General features: G+C 43.1%; 1 protein-coding gene across 5 annotated transcripts in view; it reads right to left on the bottom strand.

Annotated features, from left to right (window-relative positions):
* The window catches only part of NEMP2 (nuclear envelope integral membrane protein 2), a 35,533-nt gene extending 34,979 nt beyond the window's left edge, over window positions 1-554 (bottom strand). For 2 of the 5 annotated variants that reach the window (XR_014785201.1, XM_084816190.1), the window contains exon 1: window positions 222-554. Coding sequence is in view for 1 of the 5 variants with exons in the window: in XM_084816190.1 (XP_084672316.1) it covers window positions 222-357 (136 nt within the window). In the remaining 4 variants the exon portion in view is untranslated. Of the gene's footprint in view, window positions 1-115 lie in introns of all 5 variants that reach the window. The other 3 variants (XM_084816222.1, XM_084816213.1, XM_084816240.1) reach the window with 3 other exon arrangements.
* Window positions 555-19,786: the final 19,232 nt, after the last annotated feature.

Raw genomic sequence — 19,786 nt, forward strand, 5'->3', positions numbered from 1 at the left:
ATAGGCCGCCTTGGGATCCTTGCAAGAAGGGAAAAGGCGGGCTATAACTCTCATAATAGAACAAATAAAACAAGCACTACTAAGATCAAGAACGGGAACAAAGTAACACAGTAACCTTAGGCATGTTTACTCGGAAGACAGCCCCGCTGTCTTCAATGGAATTTCGACTCTCTAGACTTGCGCGTGGGTAGGCTGCGCGGATGGCAGCCTGACGCCGTTACCTGCTAATAATGCCAGCTCTCCAGCACCCGTGAGCGCCTGGGCCAACGCTAGGACGAAGAGCTGCTGCAGCAGCCGGGCCAGATGCGGCCGCCCCAAACGCCGCTGGGGCGGGCTGGAGCCCAGGAGCGCCTGCATTGCGCGCAGCCCGCCGTCTGCGGCTGTTGGAACAAAACGGCGCCTTGGAGAGGGAAGTGCGGGTAGCCGAGGCTGGAGACATCATCCCCAAGCCCGGGCGGCGGGAGCCGACAGGCCCGGCGCTCCCCACTGCGTGGGTCCGGCGCGAAGAGGGATGGGCGGTTCCAGAAAGCCGCGCCGATGCGGGATCGGCTGGCTGGGGCTGGCGGAGGAGGATTGACGTCCTCACCGGCTCCTCCCTCCAAAGGGGAAGGACGCCAGGTCGGGGAGATGTGGAGGAGACCCCGCGTTTTGCTATGGGAGGTTTTGGAATGCAAGCTTATTTATTATTATGTATTATTTAATTTATTAATCGCCCTTCTGGCTGCTCACCCAGCCACTCTGGGCGATGTACAACATACAATAAAACAATAAAATTCTACAATAAAAACATTTTCTAAAATACCCTAACCGGCCGCAAATGCCTGCCTGAACAGCCACGTTTTTAGTGCACGACGGACGCTCATTAAAGCTTCCCCGCTGCTTGAACGCGGCCGCTCGTTTTGAACCGGGCGCTTGGGGAAGAGCGGTGGTTTTGCTTAGTGTAAATGTATGTATGTATTTGTGGTATTTATATACCGCTACTTAGTGGTTAAGACGCTGAACTGCAGACCGGAAGGTCGGCAGGACAGCAGTTCGAGACCCGAGTGCCGCGTGACGGAGTGAGCTCCCGTCTTCAGTCCCAGCTCCTGCCAACCTAGCAGTTCGAAAGCAAGAAATTGCAAGTAGATAAATAGGCACCGCCCCGGCGGGAAAGGTAACAGCGTTCCGTGCACCTCGCTGTTCAGTCATGGCGGCCACATGACCACGGAAGCGTCTTCGGACAGCGCTGGCTCTTCGGCTTAGAAACGGGGATGAGCACCGCACCCTAGAGTCGGACATGACTGGTTGGGGACACCTTTACCTTTACCTTTTTAAATACAATAAAATCCCTAAGCGGTTCACACATAAATGTTACAATCTCATTTAAAATACAATATTAAGAACACAACGTTGAAAACAATTCCAGTTCCATTCCTGTCTGCAAGTGTGCAGACTGCCCGCATAGGTGCCCCCCTCCCCCACTAATCAGCAGCTCCCGGGTAATTCTGTTTTCTTGCTTTATGGCAGCCTCTCCCAGCCAGGTGCCCTCCAGGTGTTTTGGACTACAACTCCCAAGATTCCTGATCATGAGCCATGCTGGCTGGAGGCCAATGGGAGTTGACGTCCAAAACTGGAGGGCACCAGGTTGAGAAATTCCAAAATCTCTTTTAGTGTAATACCTCAATTAGGTCAATCAAAAGATCACAGAAATTGCGCAAGCTTTCGAGATCTCCAGATCTCTTCAACAGGCAAAATGCTATAAAAAGGGGGGGGGGTTGGAAAAAATGTGCATGGTGAAGTCAAGAGTGCCTGCATGTTCAGAGTCCCAAGATGAAGTGGGATGGGAGAGGAAGACGAATGTCTGCAGAAGATCACGAAACCTTGCACAATTTTTGTGCTCTTTTGGTTGGCCTAATAAAGGTATTACACTAATATGGATTTTGGAATTTTTCTTACCCTCAGCATGGCTGCCTTTATTTTGTTTTTCAGGTTCAGGAAGGCTACTTTATGGAAATGCCTTAGCTTTAGAAAGGCTGGCTGAATGAAGCTGTGCAGCAGTATGCCTCTGTACACTAGTTGCTGGGGAACATGGGCGGGAGGGTGCTGTTGTACTTGTATCCTGTTTGTGGGTTTCCTGTCCACAGCTGGTCAGCTGCTGTGTGAACAGAATGCTGGACTAGATGGACCCCTGGTCTGATACAGCACGGCTCTTCTTATGTTCTTATGCTGTTGCTCAAGAGACTGCACTGGAGAGGATAATTTGCCCTCAGCTTAAAGAAAGTGTGTGTGTAAGGTGACTGGTGACTAGACAGGAAAGAAATAACACTACTGTACTTTTAATATGTGTATAGAAGCATGAATGCCAGCAAATGCATCTGACAAAGCGGCCCCATGAAAACTTGTGCCTCAATAAGTTTGTTAGTTTTCAGATATTGAGTGTTTATGCTGCCACAGACCAACGCAGCTACTCCTCAGGAATTGAAGTAACAAGAGTCCTGTCATCCTGTGCATCAGATCATCCTAATTTCACTTACCCCAGGCCACAAATGGCAATTTCTCTCCTTTCCTCACTAACACGACAGCTCTATGCAACTTACCTGGGTATAAGCACCATGGCACACAGCGGGATGTGCTTCTGAGTACACAAGCATAGGATTACTGTGCAATAAAGCACCCCAAAAGCTGGAAGGCCAACCTCCAGAGACAGTCAGTTCAGAGGTGGAGAATGAACACTGTAAATGTTTCTCCCCTTTAACTGGGATATTACTCATATGCGACGCATGGAGGTTGCAATTAATATACAGCTTTCTGTGTTCTACTTTTTGTCCACATCTAAAGACCCCAGACAGGAGCAAATGTGTATATGCATACAGCTGAGTGCCAAGAGACTACATTTTGTCCTTTTGGGAAGGTGTAGAGACTTTTAGGGGCAGTAGAGTCCTACATAAATGAACTTTGGCTGGTTTGAGAACACAAAAAGGCATACTCAGAAAGGGAAAAAGCCCAGGTAATTTAGCAATCTGTCTCCCCAAAGCAGCCATCCAAATACCTCTGGGAAACTCACAAGCAAGGTACAATGGAGACAGACCATCCGCTGCTACCTCCAGAATCCAGAAATTAGAGACATCCCAGCCTCTGAACAATGGAACTGAGATTCTATGTAGCTGTCATGATTAATACCTACCACGAAGCCTCAATGAATTGGTGTTGGATCCAGAATCCGCTTTCCGCCAGAGGAAGGGCTCCATTTGTGGAAGGTTCCCCCGTGCAATATTTGGGGATTCCCACCCCTTCCACCACACATAACAGCCCATCCCATTCAGCAGGTCTCTTGACTCTCTCTAGTATTTTCAGGGGGCTGGAGCGGCTGCTCTGGGAAGGAGGGGGTGGAGAAGTCCACTTCTGGAAGTGCAGTTGATCCAGCATAAATCTAAAAGATCTAAAATCCTTTTTAAAAAGGCCTCTATGCAGGTGCCTAATCCATCATCTCATCTTCTTGTAAGGATTTGTAAATTCCTTTAAAAAGACAAACTCATTTGGACATGTCTCCCTCCAAAGCAAACCTGACCCACTCGTGGTGACTTTTCATATTTGTAGATCATCCCTCCTCTATCACCCCAACATCTCCTGTGCATCTAATTGCACACTATAAAGCTTCATGGTGTGAGTCAGACCCTGACTCATTCCCCAAAATGTTCAAGCTGTTTTTCTCTTTCCTTTGGCAGCCACAAAACTGATGGTGAATATGGTTCCCCCACCCTACCCACCCTTTTGCCTTTCTATCTGTCTGTAACACTCATGGCTGGTAATATCCCCTTTCTCTTTTTACTCTCAAAACAACCTCATGTGACAGCAGATGACATTACTGTTGCTTGGGATGTGTGCAATTGAGACTGAGAGTAGCTGTGTGGTTTTGTTTAAGACACTTGTTCACCCCTGTGGAGGAACCTGAAGTTTTATCTCCGTGCCACACAAAAACGCTTGTTTTTTCCATTAATTTACTGCATTTTTATCTCACTTTTCAGACAATTATTGTCTCCCAAAGTGGGTCACATCAGGAAGGAAGGAAGAGAGAGAGAGAGGCCCTGCCCTCAGGCTTTGTCTAAAATGACAAAGACACACAAGGAAAGGGAAGCAGAGGGGAAAGGAAGAGGAGGCAGATCAGTTTTTCAAGGCCCAAAACAAGGTGGGGAGCTATTTAAATGCACTTTGGGCCAGGCTGATTTTCCCTTGCTAGAATGAGGCCCTTGTTCTTTAGCGCATTGGATGGACCAAGGTGTTCTTTCTCCTTCCTTCTGCAGTCCCATGGGACAACTGTCTGATGGAGCTGAGTGTCCTTTCTGGCAGGAAGGGGGACTCAAGCCCCCTGCAACTGCTCCTTCTCTGGCTGATGGATGGACCAGGTTGGTCTCCCCCTTAGCTTGATGTCATTCCTGGGAAGCAGGAATAGACCTCACTGCCTCTAAACCAGTGGTCCTCAAACTTTCCAACTTCACCAGTGATGCAGGGCGAAAAAGTTTCCATTGCTTTATTTTTCCACAGAAAATGTTCCGTTTCACAAGTTCATTAATAACAATGAATGGATGCCAATTGCAAATACAATATTAGGGAAGCTTGGCAGTTTCAGAGTTGTAATTAATGTTTTTCAGGTGATTAGCAAATATGTGAGGGACACGTATATGTCACTGAAAGACAGATATGTCTCAGTGTGAAATGAAACTAATAGGTAGTAACAGAATACTGAAAATGCCCCAACAACCTCAGTGGAAGAGAGCTGAACTCTTAAAATAGATGGGTGGTTGTCAGCATATCATGCATAGTTCTTTGGGTTGCTAAAATTAATTAGTGCAGCCTTCCCCAAACTGGCACCCTCCAGATGTGTTAGACTACAACTCCCAGCATCCGCAGCCAGCTATGCTGATTGAAGGATGCTGGGAGTTGTAGTCCAATACATCTGGAGGCTACTAGGATGGAAAAGGCTGAATTAGCAGGTCCACCATTTTCGGTATCTTTATTTCTTTCTTACATTTAAACAATGTAAGTACATGCTATTGTCTTTAATTTTCTACAAATATTCCAATAAGAATGTCTACATAATACAACATGTAAGGGTGAGTCCTACGCATCTTTAGACAGAAAAAGGCCTACAATTCCCAGCATGGCTGGTTGGGGCAAGCTGGGATTTGTAGGCCTTTTTTAATGTCTAAAGATGCATAGGATTATGCCTTAAATCACATTAACTGTGGTTTAATTTTTCCCCTCAAACATTTCAGGTCAAATACTTCTTGGGACAAAAAATTAACATAGGATGCTTTTTAGCTTTGTTGTTTATTTCACTTGGATTTAGTAAACATGCTAAATTAAATTTGTCTCTAGTGATTTTCTGATGCAAACTGAACATTTTCCAGGGCAAATGACCCTATGCAAATTAACCTAATTTGCATGGGGAAATTTTCCAGAAGCCTTTTCTCCATCATCAACAACAAAGAGGGTCGGTTCGCATGATCGAACACTGCAGTGTTCACCATGGTGTGTGCAGGCAGCCATTTTGAATATTCAACACCTAGCTGCCACTTGTCGTGTCATGTAAACCCAGGGACCAGGTTAAATAACCCTTGCATAACTTATGGTCTGTTTAACCCTTGCATGACCCATGGCCCCCGGGTCCACACAAATCCCACCAGGTGTTGAATACACAAATCCCGCCTGGCACGCTCCAGAGCCCATCATGGTTTAAATAAGTCACAGTGGGCTTTTTTGATGATGTGACCTAGGTCTATGTCTTGTGGCACCTTAAAGACTAACAGTTTGATTATTTTTCATGGACTGCTGGGGACTAGACCATGAAAGCTTCTGCCTTAATAAATCTGTTCATCTTTATGGTGCCATGAGACACTTTGTTTTTATTTTTTGTTGCCACAGGCTAATAGGGCTGCCTCTCTGGAAATCATTTCTCCAACAGAAAAATACCCTCTCGGCCTGCTCTTCTGCTTTCAACAGCAGTCTGATCTTCAGAAATCAACAGGACAGTATTTTCACTCCATGAAAATAAATATTGCCTGCTAAAGTTTGCATATCAAGCCATGGCTAAAGGCATAGCTGCAATGGTTGGCTGAAAAGCTGGCAACCCTAACTGCCCATCAGTGTTGGGGGAAATCAATATTGATTTCATACATCAGTATTGGAGGAAATCAGGGTTTATTATTTACATGGATATAATTTGAGCACTGTCTGTTTTTGCTGTCTGAGTTGTTTATTGTTAGAAGAAAGGCCATGGTTGTTACATACTGAAAGGCAAATTTCCTGCCACCATTGGATACAAATGGGAAGAAAAAGTCTGACAGAAACCCCCTTCCTTGATCTCTTGTTCCCCCTGATACCAAATCCCTATAAAACCAAACTGTCTCCATAGAGGCAGAACATAAGTGGACTCTAGTCTATAAAAGCCTGTGCCATAATACCTTTGTCAGTATTTAAGGTGCCACAAGACTCTCGTTTTCATAGGAAAAGGGCATTCCAAAACCAAAAACATTTATTATTGCATAAGCTTTTCATTTCATTAGATACATGAAGTGTTATTCTAAATTAGCAGGTATATATGCACACAGTTGCATGGGGGTGGGATTGTAACCGGTAAGAACAATTCCCCCCCCCCATCACCATGTGCATATATAACTGCCAACTAAGGATAACATTCCATGTGTCTGATGGAGTGGGCTGTAGTCCACAAAAGCATATCCCATAACAAATGTGTTCATTTTTAAGATAGCACAAGACTCTTTGTTGTTTTTGCTACACCAGGGCTCCATAGAGACAGTATGCAAGTCCATAAAAGCTAGCACCATAATACCTTTGTAATACCACTCTGGAAAAAAGTATATTCCAAAGTGATTCCCAAATGTCATTTGGTCTGGCAATCACTTTCATCAAGTGCTTGTCAAATGAATGTCTCTTGCCCAATTACCATTCTGCTATCTTAAGAACATAAGAATATAAGAGCCATGCTGGATCAGACCAAGGGTCCATCTAGTCCAGCATTCTGTTCACGCAGTGGCCAACCAGCTGTCAACCAGGAACCCACAAGCAGGGCACAAGCGCAACAGCACCCTCCCACCCATGTTCCCCAGCAACTGGTGTACATAGGAGGTAGCACATAGGTACTGGAGGTACCTCTGGTACTGGAGGTAGCACATAGCCATCAGGACTAGTAGCCATTGATAGCCTTTTCCTCCAGGTATTTGTCCAACCCCCTTTTAAAGTCATCCAATTTGGTGGCCATCACTGCATCCTGTGGTAGCAAATTCCATAGTTTAACTATGTGCTGTGTGAAGAAATACTTCCTTTTATCTGTCCTGAATCTCCCACCAATCAGCTTCATAGGATGACCCCAGGTTCTAGTATTTTGAGAGAGGAAGGTCTCCCTATCCACATTCTCCACACCATGCATAATTTTGTAGACCTCTATCATGTCTCTCCTTACCCTCCCTTTTTCCAAGCTAAACAATCCCAGCTGTTGTAACCTTCCCTCATAGGGGAGATGCTCCAGCCCCTTGATCATTTTAGTTGCCCTTTTCTGCACTTTTTCCAGCTCTACAATATCTTTTTTTAGGTGTGGTGACCAGAACTGAACACAGTATTCCAAGTGTGGCTGCACCATAGATTAGTATAGGGGCAGTATCGTATTGGCAGTTTTATTCTCAATTCCTTTTCTAATTATGCCTGACATAGAGTTTGCCTTTTTTACAGCGGCTGCATACTGGGTTGACATCTTCATTGAGCTATCCACCACAACCCCGAGATCTCTTTCCTGTTCAATCACCGCTAGCTCAGGTTATACTTGAAGCTGGGATTTTTTGCCCCAACGTGAAGTTACATTGAACCTCATTTGCCATTTAGATGCCCATTCTTTCAGTTTGGAGAGATCCTTTTGGAGCTCTTCACAATCCCTTTTTGTTTTAACCACCCTAAATAATTTGGTGTCATCTGCAAACTTGGCCACTTCACTGCTCTCTCCTAATTCCAAATCATTTATGAACAGGTTGAAAAGCATTGGTTCTAATACCGATCCCTGTGGGACCCCACTTTTACTTCCCTCAATTGGGAGAATTTGCCATTTATTCCTACTCTCTGCTTTCTGTACTTTAACCATTTACTGATCCATAAAGGGACCTGTCCTCTTATTCCAGGACTGCTAAATTTGCTCAGGAGTCTTTGGTGAGGGACTTTGTCAAAAGCCTTTTGGAAGTCCAAGTAAACATTATCTACCGGATCACCCCTGTCTACATGGTTATTGACACTCTCAAAGAACTCTAAAAGGTTAGTGAGACAGGACTTACCTTTGCGGAAGCCGTGTTGATTCTTTTTCTTTCTTAATGTTCCAGGTATCCCTTTGAAGTAATGAGCTCTGCAAGTTGAGACTCTTCCAATCTTGTAAGGAACCACAGTTGAGGTATCTTTTTAGCATAGTAAGTAAAATCTGATTTCAAAGGAAATACTGTCGCATCACCCCACCATAGCAGGCTCATTGGCCAGAGCCAAAATAAGCATCTTGCATTGGGTCAGGGCCTAGATGTTGATTGGACCAGTATCGGAGAAGGATTCTGCCTATAAAAATGGGTCAGCTTTTATACATTGCCCTGGGGAAATGTTGTCTGTTATGGTAGTGATAGGGAGTAAATAAGGCAGCAATCCTGTATCCACATATTTTAGAGAAAGCCCCACTGAACTCTCTTGGATATACTTATAAAGGAATATCCATAGGATTGTACTGTATGTTACCTACAGTGGGCAGATGCAAAAGAGGTGCTCTTGCACCTTGAATAGTTAGGTAGAAGAGGGAATTACAGCAGGTGGAGCTTCACACCTACAGAATTTCCCTCTTCTTCTACTCAACTATAAAAGGTGCAGGAACCCAGTCCTCTTTTGCATCTGACTGCCCTCAGGTTGGATCCATTGCTGGCTGTCAGTCAGTGGGACAAAAACTGCTGGCAGAATGGATTCTCCCTACAGACCCCCCCCCCCCGAAATCTGGGGGACCCTTCGGGGACCCTCTAGAGCAGATCTGGGGGAGTGCTGGGACCTACAAGGGGGAGGAGAGCAAGTAGAAGTCCCATTGTGTGAGTGGAAGTCCTCTTACGCAATGTTGGATTTACCCCCAATAATTACACCAGTGTGAGCTAGCCAAAAATCATTTTTTAAATTATTATTTGTTGTTTCTGAATAACCACTGACGAAAGCTGGGCAAGTCCCATTGACTTCTATGTGGCATATGCATGAATAACTGGGCATGGGCTTGCATTTTAAAGAAGGCCTTGATTCAGTTATAGTAAACATTCACAGTGAACTAAATTGCACCATGGGCAGAAATGACATTTGTTAATATTGGCCAGCAGCTGGAGACAGAGATAGAGACTGTATAAGGGTGGCTTTGGACATTGTGAACACTATAAGCAGGCAGCAAAAGCAGATGTGATTTGCACATCTTTTTGAGATAACATCATGAATTTTATAAAAACATGAATTTTATTCAAGGAGAGATGCAAGACTGTCACCCATCTCTGGAGCATATGCATCTGAACCCTTCCTCCTTTGGACATTACTCCACTTCCTCATCATATCCAAAGCCACTTTAAAAGATGTAATCTTTATTGCTCTTGCAGCCTTTCTAATCATTATGATTAATATAACTCATCAGCCGAGTAAATACCATTTCCACAAGTCTACACAGGTTGTCCTGCAGGTCGTGGGTGTTTATGAGTGCTAGCTGAGAAACATTATTTCTTCCCATGTGGATCACAGAGGGTGGGAAACATGCACAGACAGCAGAGGGCGTATGAGTGACTTAGAGTGCAATCCTATGCATGTTTAGACAGAAAAAAGTCCTACAGCAGATCTGGCTGGGGAATGCTGGGGGCTGTAGGGCTTTTTTCTGTCTAAACATGCATGGGATTGTACCCTTGTGCTTTCTCTTTTTGCATTTGCTGTGCAATGTATGAACCTGAGCGTCTCTCCTCTTCTTGACCAGTTGAGGGCATTAAAGAGCTTTTTGCTACCTGTGCAAAATACACAGAATAATTCCACTTGATAAAAAAGTGACCTAATACATGTGTAACCCCCCCCCATATTCTATTTTAAAATTGTACAACATTACAACAAGCAACCCAGTGTTTAAGATATCAGAAGATTTAATGTCTCTCTTTCCTTTTTGGTTTGTATCAAAAAGCTCTAACAAAGTGAGTCATGTAGTCCATGGTGAAATATAGGTATAATTGATATAAGTAATATATATATAAAAAGGTTCCAGACAAGTCATTCTTGTTTATTTCTATTTATTTAAAATATGTCTAGAACACATTTAAAAGCAAAAGCCCTCCCAAGGAAGTTTACACAATAAAATCCCATACAAGAATAAAACAACCAAAATGAATAAAAGTAATAATAACTAGCATCCATACATCCCACTTGAACCTAAGACACAACTGCAACTAGAAACCAAGAACAATGCAATGGCTGAGAAGCTCTCGATTTTACACTTACATGCAAAAATGACTACACTCTTTTGAAGACATGGTGAATGAAAATGGTACTTTTCTGGACAGTATAAATATGTGCTTTTGGCACAGCCAATCCAGGAACCCACAAGAAGAGGCACACTTTGTTTTTGTATTTTTTAAACTACATGTTAAAAAAAACTATGTGGAAATGAGTGGATTGGTGCTTCAATTGACAATTTTTGTTTTTTAAAAAGCAACTTTGGTAGGTTTCAGTTTTGAAGCTGCAGTGGGCAAGGGGGCTTGACCATGTCACCATCCATCAGTTTTGTGCTCCAATTTCACAACCTGCTATTCCCCTTGTGCTTCCAGATATGCTTACAAATCTAGAGTCCGGAGGGAGTGGGGAAGAGATGACTGGGTCATAAAATGGCAGCAGGAATAGAGTTAATTAAACCATACAGTCCTGTATTTGAAGAGCTGCCAAAGGACTGGCCTCTGTTTTGAAGGCATCCTCTATCTGGCAGGCTGCCCAGTCCAAATCCAGTTTAAAGATGAAGAACCATCAGAAGGAAGAGCTTGGCCTTGAAGTTGCCCATCAACAGCACCTGTGCAGCACCTCTCCACCTGTCTTCCACACTATGTACTGTATTTTTCTTTAAATTATAATAATGATTTCTAAATTTGCATTGATACATATAAATTAGGCTATGCAAATTTTATGCAAATTTGTGCCCACTTTTTGATGATGTGTTAGCTGCCACCCTAACCAGGAAAAACATTAGCCCTGGTGGGTCCTGGCAAATGCTCTGGGAAGCCAGGTGCTCATGCCATGCCTGAGTATTATTCTTGTATTAAGCCGGTTGGTTTCCAGGCTCTGTTAAAGATATAGTGATGGGCGATGGCTTTCACAGGGGATTAGAGAAAATCGTAGAGGATAAGGCCAACAATAGCCATGAATCATGGTAGATATATATGGCATCCAGTACCAGAGGCAAGATGTCTTGCAACACCAGTTGCTGGGGAACACTGGCAGGATGGTGCTATTGCATTCATGCCCTGCTTGTGGGTTTCTTACAGGCAGCTGGTTGGCCACTGTGGGAGCAGGATGATGGAACAGATAGACCCTTCATCTGGGACCAGGTTACCCTATGCCTTCCTCCCATATTTAGGCACCCATTGACATTGGAAGCCCTGCTCCCTGGTCCTCGCCTGGAGGCTCTGTCAGTGGACACAAGGGGCAGTGCCCTTTCTTCATGCAGTCAAGGCTGTGGGATACCCTCCCAAAGAAGGTCAGCCTGACTCTTTTTCGATATGGAGTGATGACGATTTTATTTCAGTGGGCCTTAAGTTCTTATTTATGTCTTTGAATTGTTTGGCTGCACTGCTTCTGTTTTATCAGTAATTTGTTGTTTTATTTTAAATTGTATTTCTTCTGTAATTTAAATGTTGTAAGCCGCAGACCTAACACAGCAGCCCTAAATAGATTTTCCACATTAGCAGAAGCCTCCATATGACGGTTGCAGTAATTGGTTGTCCAGGCCCCTTTAAAAAAAAATCAGCAAAGGGGGTTGGGGGGGGATACACCATTCCAGTTATACAATTTACAGCATAAAGTGGCTTACAAAAATGAAACATCTCCCTGAATAGTTTATAACTTGTCTTAAAATAACATATAAGAGAGATGGTCTTTCTCCAAAAATCCCTATTATTTCTTAAAAATAAATAACTTCCTGACTTTGTACAGTCACCTAGGCTACAGTCCTTTACTTGCTTACCTGCAAGTATGCCCCATTGAACTCAATGAGACTTATTTCTGAATAGGTGTGTATAGTATTGCACTGCTAATCTTATTCCCTAATAATCTAGTCTTATTTCAAAGGTTAAAGTCTGTCTCTTTCCTTACATAGTTAAATTGGGGATGATATAATCTTGAAGTAAAAGAAGATACCTTGGGAACTAATTCTTCTCTTAAATTTGCCCCATATTCCGAATAATACTAAAAAAAAAAACACCTATGAATACCTTTTGGTAGAAGACTGGGGTAAAAATATTTAGAAATAAATAGATTTCTCTGTGCCAATAGCTACTTCTGTCAAATGGAGGCTTCTGATCATGTGGAGGGTCTGTTTAGGTCTCCTGCATTAAACGGAGACCTAAACAGAAATGTCTTACCCTTTACGTCCACCTCTTCAAAGAAGATTTATCACAATTTCCCCATTATCATTTACCAACATTACATGGTAGCTATTTCCAAGAAAGAAGCATTATTTTCTGACATCCGTACAACTACTGCAGGGCATAATGCCACAACTTTAACATGAGGACATAATTTTTTTAAACGTCTCAGTGCAATATGTGAAAAAGGCATAATTTTCATTCATGCAACTCTGCTCCCACTTAAGGACTTTCAGTAGCATTGAAAGCATTTTGTGTTTAATTTAATGTGACCTTTTAAAAAAAGAGTTTGTGACTTATAACATAAAAACGGTTTCATTGCTAAGTAGACTTGGAAGAGGAGCACTGAATTTTCTGCTTGTCCATTTTCATGCCTAAATGTTTGCACTTTTGTGTCAATTAATTTGCAGTAACTGTCATAGGGTTGAAGTCTATTTCTCTGAATTACATGGAGAATGTAGCTCTAGGGGATTGTGGTGTATCAAGAACTATCAGAAGCCTTTGCTTGAATTCCAAGGAAGACTTTCCATCAAACAGTATAAAATTTCTGTTAGATACTGTGTTGCCCCAGGAAGTTATTGCAGCCTTCCCCAACCTGGTGTCTAGTGAAGATGATGGGAGTTGTAATCCAACACTCTGGGAAGGTGCCAGGTTGGGGAAAGCAAACTAGCTACAAGACCTTATTTTTGGTAAAAAAGTCTGTGCTGTAATTCGCACATGGGCCACTTATGCACACAGGCTGCCATGTTTGTTTAAATGGAGGCAGCAGACCTGTTATAAACATCATTCTGTTATATACACGTACATATATTTTGAAGGAAAACCTATTAATCTTCTTGCAAGTAGGAAGGTTTTCCTTAGGATAGCAATTTTCAGTTTTGTTCCATTCATGGAATATATTTATTGTATTTACATGACATATATCCTACACCTTCAACGTAAATGTATGCTCCCAGTATTGTGGCCAGATACAAAAGAGGACAGGGCTCCTGCCCCTTTAATTAGTGGTTAAGATGCTGAACTGCAGACTGGAAGGTCGGCAGGTCAGCAGTTCGAGACCGGAGTGCTGCGTGACGGAGTGAGCTCCCGTCTTCAGTCCCAGCTTCTGCCAACCTAGCAGTTCGAAAGCAAGAAATTGCAAGTAGATAAATAGGTACCGCCTCGGCGGGAAAGGTAACAGCGTTCCGTGCACCTCGGTGTTCAGTCATGCCGGCCACATGACCACGGAAGCATCTTTGGACAGCGCTGGCTCTTCGGCTTAGAAACGGGGATGAGCACCGCACCCTAGAGTCGGACACGACTGGTTGGGGACACCTTTACCTTTACTTAGAAGAGGGACCCCCAAAAAGAATGCATTTGACAGCATGCATGCATTTGAAAAAGGTGTACTTTTGAAAAATGCACACACACACTTTCATTAATGGAAGAAGAATGTATATGTTTCAAAGATGCACACAATTGATGCATACATTTAGAAAAATATGCATAAAAATGCACACACATTTTCGTACAATACACACACCCCAGCTCGCAATCTATATGGATACAAGATGGAATGATCTTCAAGGTGGAATCTGGAGAACTTCAATGAGCTCGGGTTTTTCTGATTTGTACATTCCAAGGTAGGATGGCCTCTGATGGACTGGGATTACTGCTTCTGCAGGAAAGCAGCAGCAAAAACTGTTTACAGCTGTAATGCTAAACGCACTTTCTTGGGAGTAAGTCCCATTGTACTCCGTGGGGTTTACTTCTAAGTAGACATGTATAGGATTCCACTATAAAGTAAGCAAGAGAAAGGGAAATATTAAAAGGAGAAGCCTCTGATTATTCTACTGCCTCTGGCTATTAAAGATCTAAGTCCCACCACCACCACCACCACACACACACACACACACACACACACAGAGTCATCTGAAAGGGTGGAAGATTTCTGCTGCCACAGGAATACAACATCAACAATTACTGAAAGAAAAAATGAAAGAAAAGAAAGTTTTGAAAGGAGAAGCCTTGGACTGCGCTACTGTATCTGACTGCTTGAAATGTAAACCCCCACCTGAGAAAGTAATTTAATTTCTCCAGCCCACCCTTGAATGTGCAGAAAGTGCCTCCCCAGCTTTATAGCCCAAGAATGGAGTTAAGAAGGTGGGGAGGCAACGTTCTGACTAGTCTATTATTGATACAGGTATAAATAATCTTGTGCAATATATATAAAGGCAGCTACCATAAGCCTCACACACACATACACACAACTGAATGGTGGGAAATTCAGGACAGACAAAAGGAAGAACTTCTTCACACAGTGCATAGTTAAACTATGGAATTTGCTGCTACCAAATGTAACTATGACCACCAACTTGGACAGCTTTAAAAGAGAATTAGACAAATTCATAAGCTATCCATGGCTGCTAGCCATGATGGCTATCTGAGACCTCCAGGTAAGCCTCTGAATGTCAGTTTTGATACAAGAGTGGGAGAGGGCTGTTACACACATGACCTGCTTGTGGGCTTCCCAAGAGGCACCTGGTTGACTGCTGTGGGAACTTACAGGCCGGTGCTCAGCTAAAAAGCCTTTGGTTTAATCTGGCAGGGCTCTTCGTATGTTCTTAATGGGGGCCATTGACAACCTGCCAAGCTATCCCATCTCCACATTGCCCAACCCATGCTCCACTTCTTGGTACTCTGGAGTGTGATGTTAAAATGGGATGAAACAAAGTGACTGGCTTTTTCACAGAAAAAAGAATGGCATTTTTCCTCATTCTTTATGAACCAATAGCCCAAACAGTCTGTTCTTGAACATTTTAAGACGTACACATAGGTAAATATAGGAAGCTGCTTTATGAATAGTCAGACCATTGGCCCATCTAGACCAGTATTGTTAATTCTGACCAGCACTGGTTCTCCAGGGTTTCAGGCAGGAATCTTTCCAGCCCTACCTGAAGATAGCTGGAATTGAACTGGGGACCTTCTGCATGCAAAGCAGAGGCTCTGCCACTGAGCTACAGGGCATCTCTGCACCAGCCTACAATCCTGCATTTAAAACGGGGCTTTCTGCTTCCATTTTAAATGCAAGATCACGACGACTCCCTTTTTTACGTGCTTCCTTTCCCCCCTCCCCCTTCCCCCTCCTTCTCCCCGTATCTGAGTCTTCCATTCTCTTTCATTGATCTCACTCCTCTTCTTGCCGCTTGTCCTCTTTTCACGGAGGGAACTGAAGTGGAACATAATGGGGTAATTTGATAGCTTGTGATCTGCGATCTATTTAAAAATGGAACAAAGGGCATTTAGTGCAGTAGATGCCCTGGAGGATCACAGCGTCATGTAAAGAGCCTGCAAACGTCCGTGAAAGAGCAATCTCAATCGCAGGATAAAGGCTCCATGTGAAGAAAGCCACAGCCCCTCACAGCTATGAGTGAAGTACTCTGGGTTAAAGTGAAGTGATTTACTTTAAGGATGAATTTAGTACAGTTCCCCCTCCCCCATTTCAAATAAATGTGTTCCAATTATAATTTGTTTGTTTTTTACTCCCCCCTCCCTTTTGTCTATTGTTTAGTTTTTGAAAGCTAGTAATAAGAGATAATAAAAGCAGTTTAAATCACGGCATAGCCTCCAAATGACTAAGGACTTTCTCCCTGGTCTTTTCCTTTCCTTTTTACATCAGTACACGTTATATTTGTTTTGTAAGCTATAGGGTGTTTTATCTTTGGCTGGAATGAAAGTGGATGTAGGTTTGATAGATCTACAGCAGTTCTCTTTCTCTGGGTTGGCAGGTGGGCGTTGGATTGTGTGTGTCATTCGTAGGAGGTGAACGTCAAAGGAAGTGGGCTTGACTTTTAGAGGAGTTTTGTAATCTGGGTAGTTAATGTTTAGTTCCCTGAAAAAGAAAGAGGAAAGGACAACTACAGAAGGCCTGTTTTTAGCTTGCCCCATGCAATGAAAATGGCATGGTTTCAGCATGCACTTAATCAAGCTTCATTGTATTTTTGTTTGTAATTTACCTGCAGCTAAGAGCTGCTATGTATCTCCTCAAACAATCATCCAGAATTTGGAGGGAGGGCTGGATTCTGTTGTAAACTGATTCTAACAATACCTCTCTCAAAATATGTGTGTTATATATACTCATTCATATTCAGTATAAAAGAATGGCATGGGATTTCTGTGTGTACATGCACATCCATATATATACCATGGGATCCTTTTATACTGAATGTTAAATGTTTTATATTGAACATCAGACTTAAAATTAGGTAAAGCTGTTTCTCTTGCTGAGGAACACATTAGTGGGAAATATTTTGCCGATAAAATAATGAGGGCTTTTCTTTTTTTTCTAGAAAAAAGGGTGATTTACAAGTAAATATCAGCAGTGCTTACTGTTATAGTACTTTTTATGCTATACTTTATGCTTTGCTTGACATTAATAGATAGTAGATATAACCTCTTCTGTTGTTAGAAATACTTACTGTAAACTACTATAATACCTAAGATGGGCTTGTACTTGACTTTCGTTGTGAAAGCCTGGAGCAGAATAATAAGAGGGTATTTGAAAGCTTCCCCTTCATGGCTCACTGCCTTGTTGTGGCAAAGGGGCTTGCGTAACTCAGTGAAACCATAAGCTATGCCGTGTAGGGCCACCCAAGACGGACAGGTCATGGCAGAGGATTCTGACAAAATGTGGTCCACTGGAGAAGGAAATGGCAACCCACTCCAGGATTCTGGCCAAGAAAACCCCATGGAACGTATCACAACGCTAAAAGATACGACGCCAGAAGATGAGCCCCTCAGGTCGGAAGGTGTCCAATATACTACTGGGAAAGAGCAGAGGGTATTTCCAAGTAGCGCCAGAAAGAGTGTAGTGGCTGAGCCAAAGCCGAAAGGACACTCAGCTGTGGATGTGTCTGGTGGTGAAAAGAAAATCTGATGCTGTAAAGAACAATATTGTTTAGGAACCTGGAATGTAAGATCAATGAACCCAGGTAAGCTGGAGGTGGTCAAACATGAGATGGCAAGACTGAACATCGACATCTTGGGAATCAGCGAACTAAAATGGACAAGCATGGGTGAATTTAATTCAGGTGACCATCATATCTACTACTGTGGGCAAGAATCCCTGAGAAGAAATGGAGTAGCACTCATAGTCAACAAAAGGGTGGGAAAAGCAGTACTGGGTACAATCTTAAAAATGATAGAATGATCTCAGTATGAATCCAAGGAAAATCATTCAACATCACAGCAATTCAAGTCTATGCCCCAACCACTGATGCTGAAGAAGCTGAGGTTGATCGGTTCTATGAAGACCTACAACACCTTCTAGAACTAACACCAAAAAAAAGATGTCCTCTTCATCATAGGGGATTGGAATGCTAAAGTAGGAAGTCAAGAAATCACCGGGATAACAGGCAGGCATGGCCTTGGTGTACAAAATGAAGCAGGACAAAGGCTAATAGAGTTTTGCCAAGAGAACACGCTGTTCATAGCAAACACTCTTTTCCAACAGCACAAGAGGCGACTCTACACATGGACATCACCAGATGGTCAATATCGAAATCAGATTGATTATGTACTTTGCAGCCAAAGATGGAGAAGCTCCATACAGTCAGTCAAAACAAGACCTGGAGCTGACTGTGGCTCAGATCATGAGCTGCTTCTTGCAAAATTTCGGCTTAAATTGAAGAACGTCGGGAAAACCACTAAACCATTCAGGTATGACCTAAATCATATCCCTGATGAATATACAGTGGAGGTGAGGAATAGGTTTCAGGGATTAGACCTGATAGACAGAGTGCCTGAGGAACTATGGACAGAGGTCCGTAACATTGTTCAGGAGGCAGCAACTCAATCCATCCCAAAGAAAAAGAAATGCAAGAAAGCAAAGTGGCTGTCTGATGAGGCTTTACAAGTAGCTGAGGAAAGAAGGGAAGCAAAAAGCAAGGGAGAAAGGGGAAGATATATCCAACTGAATGCAGAGTTCCAGAGAATAGCAAGGAGAGACAAGAAGGCCTTCTTAAATGAACAATGCAGAGAAATCGAGGAAAACAACAGAATGGGAAAGAATAGAGATCTCTTCAAGAAAATCGGAGATCTCAAGGGAACGTTTTGTGCAAAGACAGGCATGATAAAGGACAAAGAAGGCAGGGACCTAACAGAAGCAGATGAGATTAAGAAGAGGTGGAAAGAATACACAGAAGAACTATACAGGAAAGATCTGAATGTCCCTGATAGCCATGATAGTGTGGTCACTGAACTTGAGCCGGACATCCTAGAGGGTGAAGTCAAGTGGGCCTTTGGAAGCATTACTAACAACAAAGCTAGCAGAGATGACAGTCTTCCAGCTGAGCTATTTAAAATCCTAAAAGATGATGCCGTTAAAGTGCTGCACTCAATATGCCAACAAATTTGGAACACTCAACAGTGGCCACAAGACTGGAAAAGGTCAGTTTACATTCCAATTCCAAAGAAGGGCAACGCCAAAAAGTGTTCAAACTACCGTACAATTGCGCTCATTTCACATGTCAGCAAGGTTATGCTCAAAACCCTACAAGCTAGGCTTCAGCAGTATGCGAACCGAGAACTACCGGAAGTACAAGCTGGGTTTCGAAGAGGCAGAGGAACTAGAGATCAAATCACCAACTTTCGCTGGATCATGGAGAAAGCAAGAGAATTCCAGAAAAATGTCTATTTCTGCTTCATTGACTATGCTAAAGCCTTTGATTGTGTGGATCACAACAAACTCTGGCAAATTCTGAAAGAGATGGGGGTACCAGACCATCTTACCTGTCTCCTGAGAAACCTGTACGAGGGTCAAGAAGCAACAGTAAGAACCGGACATGGAACAACCGATTGGTTCAAAATTGGGAAAGGAGTACGACAAGGCTGCATACTGTCACCCTGCTTATTTAACTTATATGCAGAGTACATCATGAGAAACACCGGGTTGAATGAATCACAGGTCGGAATTAAGATTGCCAGGAGAATTATCAACAACCTCAGATACGCAGACGATACCACCCTAATGGCAGAAAGCGAAGAGGATCTCAAGAGCCTCTTGTTGAAGGTGGAAGAGGAGAGTGCAAAAGCTGGTTTGAAACTCAACATTAAAAAAACGAAGATCATGGCATCTGGCCCCATTACTTCCTGGCATATGG

The sequence above is a fragment of the Heloderma suspectum genome, chromosome 1 (assembly GCF_057233095.1).
Source record: "Heloderma suspectum isolate Gila_16-S chromosome 1, 16-S_ref, whole genome shotgun sequence".
NCBI classification, from domain to species: domain Eukaryota; kingdom Metazoa; phylum Chordata; class Lepidosauria; order Squamata; family Helodermatidae; genus Heloderma; species Heloderma suspectum.